Source organism: Dipodomys ordii, unplaced genomic scaffold (assembly GCF_000151885.1).
Source record: "Dipodomys ordii isolate 6190 unplaced genomic scaffold, Dord_2.0 Scaffold5, whole genome shotgun sequence".
Lineage (NCBI taxonomy): Eukaryota > Metazoa > Chordata > Mammalia > Rodentia > Heteromyidae > Dipodomys > Dipodomys ordii.
This window is the reverse complement of record NW_012267221.1, coordinates 25,489,811-25,496,254: the sequence shown is the minus strand read 5'-3', so window position 1 is coordinate 25,496,254 and position 6,444 is coordinate 25,489,811. Positions and strand designations below refer to the sequence as shown.

Genomic DNA, 6,444 nt, shown 5'->3' with positions numbered 1-6,444 from the left:
TGGCTGCGCTCAAGATTCCGAGTTCGGGAAAGGGTTGGCTTACCGGGGAAGCTGCCACGCCGGAGGCGGCGGTCGGCCCGGGAGGCTGCAGTAATCCATTAGGCGCTGCCGAGTAGCGCGCATCCCGGGCGGCCAACACCGGCTCGTGTCGGAGAGGGAACTGGGTCGAAACCGCGCGGCAGCGGCCACCGCAGCAGGCCGGCAGCTCCGGGCAGGCGGTGTCAGCGCCGGCGGGGGGCTCGGCGCCCGGGACTCCTTCCGGGCTCCCCCGCCGGGCTCCCCGCCGGCTCCGGAGGCGGCCCCAGCGAGCAGTGGCGGGGTTGGGCTGGACGCCGGGCGGGAGCCGAGGCCGCTGAGGACCCCGCAATCCCGCAGCCGGCGACTGGAGCCCACCTCTGCAGAGACAAAGGTTAGAAAAAGAGGGGGTGAGGCTCTGGGAAAGCAGAATGCGGGGGGAAATTCGCCTGGGAAATCAGGAAAAAGGCCGTGAAGGCGAGCGGCGCCTGCACATGACCAGCCGCAGCCAATGACGACCGCAAATAGGTCATAAAAAGGTCTATTACCAAGTTGTAAATTTTCTTCAAACAAAAAGGAATTTACTGCAATTCCTTGCGGATTTTGCACATACAGCTCACAAGCGCCATGTTTTCCCCCTCTCTCTACCTCTTTTTCTTTCTCCCTCTCTCTCCCTCCCTTTCTCTCTTTTTCCTCTCCCTCCCTCTCTCCCCTTCCGTGTCCCATCTCCTTTCTCCTCTTGGTCTTCTCTCCCTCCCTCCCTCCCTCCCTCCCTCTCTTTTTACTCCCCCTTCTTTTCTCTGTCCTCCTCTCTCTGTTTTGCTTCCCTGCCAGATTTTTTCTTCTTTCTCTTTCTCTTTCCTTCCTTCCTTTTTCTTTCCTTCCTTCTTCCTTTCTTCCTTTTTCTTTCTCTTTTCTTCCTTCCTTTCTATCTCTCTCTCTCTCACACACACACACATTTTCTAGGAATTCTTCATAGAAGAAGAATCTGCTCAAAACCTCTGTGTAGTTGCTGTGTGGGAGGAAGTGTCACCTCCCACCTAATGTCTCCCTTTACATTGGACACACACACACACACACAGAGGCAGAGGAACTCCCAAGAGCTTTTGGGCTTTTACTCTCTAACCTTGGGCAAGCCAACCCTGATCTTGCCCAGAAAACCTGGGCTCTGTAGACCAAGAACTGTCACAAGCTCTCCCCTCCCACTCTGCTGCATTCTAAATTAGGGTCCCTCCCATTTCCTGGAGGGTCCTAAGGCTGGAGAGTCACCAAACACCTGGAAAGGCCTGAAATGGCTTTAGTATCTTGTCAACCTCTGCAGAACCCTATTTTTGAGAGACTACTGTTCGGTCTTTATCTCCACAGAAGCTTCCTCCTGGACAGTTTGGAGTTAGGTAGGAAGCAATCTTTCCGCCTCCCCTCGGGAATTCCTACCATTACGTCCATCTAAGAGTAATTTTTGTAATGGAATTTAATTCTATTCTTATGAAACCCCTCCCTTACCCCAAGTAACTGTCCATTGAATAGCTTGCTCAATGAAATTCTGGAGAGAGACTTCCCCATAATCAGCCTAGAAATAAAATATTCTTGAAAGTAAGTACCACACCTCTTTCGTCTTTTCCATATGAACTGTTCTAGTGAATCCACCTGAAAGTAAATGTCCTTGTCCGGCCCCTCACATTTCCCTCATGGACCTGCCATCCAGGCACAGTACCTGCCTGAATGGGTAACCACCACCACCCTTCCCAGGTCTTCCAAACCTATCTAGCGATAGGTTTATGTTCATACTGCCTATCTGTGTGTAAGTCCTCTGCTATCAACATATTCATCTCCAGTAAGTACCCAATTGAACTTGGGCTTAAGCAGAAAAGAGTACATTGTCCTCTGGGACAGGCCATTTGTGTCCCATGAGAAAGTTCCGATAGCCTTGGATAATTTTAATAAAGATTTCTGTGGTCATATGTCACCAAAGGTCTGTCTAGAAAAAACCAATGGGCCCTAATTTTGCTGGAGGACCAAGATCCATTAAAATGTTCTCTCTCTTCCCTGTCTATCCCTAGGTGTCCAAGAATTCAGCAAACACTGGGAAAGCAGAGGACAACAGCTTGGATGTAAAACTTATTGCACTGAAAAAGAAAACTATTTTTATTATACAAGTAAATGGAAGACATTGCTAGGCCCTCCCAAGCCCAGAATATTTTATATTGTTTTATATCTATGGAACTAAGTAAAAGGCATTGTGTAATTCTAAAATTTTCTGAGAAATAATCAATACTCAATTTGCCTCTTTATATTCATCCATTCTACCATAATAAAAGTGGAGTTTATGACCCCTCCTTTTCAGCTTGGGGTTGAGGGCTAAGAAAAGACTGAACAGAAAAGGCAGCCATATTTGCAGGTTTTTCTCCTTTGCAGAGGTAAAGCAATGTATACATCTTTGTTGACCTTACAAAATGGTAACCATAAACATAACTTCTGTATAAATGATTGGGTGATTGCTGGTCCTTGCAAACAGAGCTCCAAATCATGGCATTTTCCCTAATGTTAATATTCAAGGGTTCTATTTTTTTCATTCAACAGTTTACAGACTTATTTGTCTCAAAAATAACACCACTTGGGATTTCAAAGGGTTCTCAGAAAAATGTATGCAAATTTACGCAGCAAAAAAGCTTGTTGCCGCAATGCTTGAATGTTTATGATCTGAGCCAATTAGAAAGACAAGTATGTGCTCGTCCTCGCTGGTCTGCCTTCCTGAGACACCATGTTGGGGGGTGGGGATATGTAGCCATTATGAGAGAAGGTGGATATGATGTGGTCTTAATCTGTAACTCTCATATATGAAAGGAAACATATACCCACATTTATAACCAACACTACGCATGTGTGTAACATGTGCACCTACAAGTTCATATTCTCAAGTAACACTATTGTGAGCCATTTTCTGTATATAAGCTATGATTTTTACCATGTTTTAGGGAGATGATGGAGCCTGAATGTACATTCCCACAACAACGTAAAATGCCAACGAAATGACATTTTTACCTTCCTTTCTTTCTTTGATTTCCGCCTCCACCCATGCAAGTAGGTCCCGTGCTGAGCAGAATCCTACGGAAGTCGGTAGCCCTGAAAGTGGAATCTAGGAAGCCAGAATTTTAGTGGGAGACAGCAAATTGTACAGAAGGTTCCCTTAAATCAAAGGCAGCTGGAGTTTAGCCAGCACCCGTCTTTGGGCAGTTTATGCCTCAGGCTGTTTCCAAGCCCTGCTTTCAGTCCTAGGCATCCATACTATGTACCAGCCAACAGTAGTCTCAGGCAGCGCACAGAGCAGAATGTTCCTAAATCCAGCATGCACATTTGCAGCTGTCTCTTCTGGTGCAAATGTTTAAGCCTAAGCCACCCTTGACTTAAAAATGGTCTTTCCTGGCTTAGGTTAGCGAATGTCACAGCTACAGCCTCTTCCTGGGTGGAAAACTAGGTGGTCCTTTGCTTCTGATCGAGCCAGTTCTACCACTTCTCTAGTCCAAGTGTTAGCAGGCAAATAACTTACTGGGGGGGGGGGTGAGACTCCCCCAAAACGAACAAATCCTTTTTTCTTACTCATATGATTATTTCGGAAATAAATATGTTTATAAGCAGAGCCTTTCACTGTTCAGTGTTTTTGCCTTTCAGGGAAAATGTTACTTGAATTTCTTCTTTCTCCTTTTCCCTCTCCCTCCTCCATGTAAAATGGCAGCTGCAAGAGCAGCCTCCATTGGGAAATAGATATCTTGATAATAATAGATGCCAAAGCCCGGTATCAACTGCGACTCCATGGAATTACACTGTGCTGTAATCTGGACTGTGGGTCTTTCCCTCACTGGGCCTTACAACTGGAGACCTTTGTGAAATTCTAAGCTTTCACAGAATTTTAGGATTATTCAGAGCAAGACAGAGTACGGGTAGGGTAGCGATAATCATTCCTCTCTGGAATGAGTGCCCACCCCCAGCATTTAAACACACACACACACACACACACACACACACACACACACACACGCCAAAAACCGCACGGCATGGGACCAGTTACTCCCACCCCTTTCCTATCAAACAGAAGCCTGGAGCAAGTTGCTGCCTTCTTGTGAGCCTTGGCCATTGTTTGCCAGACACTGAGGGAAAGGGGTATCTGCCACAGAAAGGTATATTTGCCACAACACTCAAAGACATTAGCTCTAGAAAGAGTTTGATTTCTTTATTAAGGCGCTAGCTAAGTACTGGAGCGGTTGTTTACACTTGGAGGTTTCTCATTTGCTCTCAGGGCTTGTTTCAAATAGGTGATAAGACCATAGCTTTCCTGAAGAACAGCAGAGGATGTACCAACCGACTTCTGAGATGCACACAGCAAGTTGGCTTAAAAGCAGCAGGCGAACACAGCGGAGGGAATACAAATAAATAAATGGCACCTACTTAGAACAGAATCACAATGGCAGCCTGGTCTGGAGACTTAGGTATTTCAGGTGATTACAAGTGAAGTTCAAAATGAAAGCAAAGTAACTCACCAGAGCGACGAAGAGTTAGTGAAAATGTTATAATTGGTTTTTCAAGTATTAATTTACTCTGAATTATTTGCCATTCATTTGTAGGGATGAGAGAAAATGATAAAAACACCAATTTTGACATTGTCCTGAAAGTCTTGTCACTGGCCCAACATTTTCCTGAAGTTTAAGGAAGCTGTAGAGCCTGTAGTACACATTACACTCTTCAGCGAACATGTGCTTTTCAAATATTTGGCCCAGACTTTTTCCCTGACACGTTACATTTACAAAATACACAAAGAAATCTTTAAGGAGTAAATAAAAGGCATCCAACATATCCACTATAAAAACAGGGGAAAAAACATAAATAACACATTTTAATCAAATAATATAAAGTAAATATTCTGCCAGCATAATTTTTAAAAATCAATAGACGTTTTAATTTACTCACCATAAAGAAAAGATTTTAAAATGTTCAAGTGCACTTGTTTGATTAATAAAGCATTTTATATTCAATCATTTAGTGCTAATCATTAGGAAGTTTACGTTGTTGAGACAAATCACCAGCTCAGACATTAAAAACCACCATTATAAAAATATAGCTACAAGGTCAGTATCAAGTTACCCTTTTTATAGGACAGTTATAGGCAGCCTCTATGCTATACTAGAAACTTTTTTTAAGACACCCCAAATCCCTCTGAAAGTGTAGAAACCTCAAGAGCAGTGACATGAAGGTAGCTTAAAACACAGGTAAGGTCCTGTTCAGAAAAAAGAAAATCGGTGGTTGTCTACCAGCATATGTTGATCATTAGTTTTAATAGTCTGTGGTAAAAATTTAAAGGTAGAAGTTAATTTGTCGGGTCTTCAGCCCTGTCTTCCTCCAGTTCTGGGACTTCTTTTTTGGTTTCCCCGTCCTTCACCTCCTGCCGGGAAACGGGAAATTTGTCCTTGTTGTTCTCCTTTTTCCATTTCATTCTCCTGTTTTGGAACCAGATTTTTACCTGTCTCTCTGTGAGGGCCAGGGCGTGGGAAACCTCGATTCTTCTCTTCCTGGTCAGATAAGGGTTAAAAAGGAATTCCTTTTCCAGCTCTAAGGTTTGGAAGCGACTGTAGGTTTGTCTTCCTCTTCGTCTACCTGGAGCTGCTGATTAAAACAAATAAAAAAAAGGAGGGGGGAATGAACGTTTTTTTTTTTTTAAATGTGGTGTCTCCGCTTGTTGGTAGAAGTTTCTGGAAACGCTTAAGGGGGAAATATACACAGTGCTCTTTAGCTCTGATTGACACATGTGCACAGATATATACATATGTATATACACATATATATGCGAGTGTGTGTAAGGTGTGTGAGCAAAAGCAGCAAAGACAAGGTCTTGGTGATCATTCTGTCCCCCATCATCTTTTCATGATTTCTACTTTAGGAAGAAAAAAAAATCAGTCTGCATTACTTTATGAGCCACTGTGGCTACACAGAAGGAAAAGGAGGGGGAGAGGGAGAGGACAAGGGAGTTTTAAAGCTAGAACGTGAGATGAAAGCAGATTTCTCCCCTATTCCCCTCTGTTTAAAAAAAAAAATGCATCCCAACCTTGTGGTCTCATCCAGGGAAACATTTGAGAAGGAGACGAGCTCTGATTTAAGTGGTCTGGGTCCTCGCCAATATTACCACTGGACGATTTACAGTCAGGATATTGTACCAGCTCGGCCTCTTGCTGGGTCGTAAAAATCGGCTGTCTCTGTAAGTTATCGTATCCGTAAAACTTCGCGGGCTCTCGGTGACAGGCAATCCCGCCGCAGGGGGGAGGCGGCGGCGGAGGCGGAGGGTGCGGAGGAGGAGGTGGGGCGGCCTGGTAGGCTGCGGCCGGGCTGCCCCCGCCGGGGTGGAAGTAGTCCTGGCCGGGACCCGGGCCGCCCCCACCGCCG

General features: G+C 44.9%; 1 protein-coding gene across 1 annotated transcript in view; it reads right to left on the bottom strand.

Annotated features, from left to right (window-relative positions):
- Positions 1–4,222: 4,222 nt before the first annotated feature.
- Positions 4,223–6,444, bottom strand: part of Hoxd8 (homeobox D8) — a 3,574-nt gene continuing 1,352 nt past the window's right edge. Inside the window, exons 3-4 of the mRNA XM_013027519.1 lie at positions 6,110–6,444; positions 4,223–5,670 (exon numbers count right to left, since the gene is read on the bottom strand). Coding sequence (XP_012882973.1) covers positions 5,375–5,670; positions 6,110–6,444 — 631 coding nt within the window. The 3' untranslated portion in view covers positions 4,223–5,374. The remainder of the gene's footprint in view (positions 5,671–6,109) is intronic.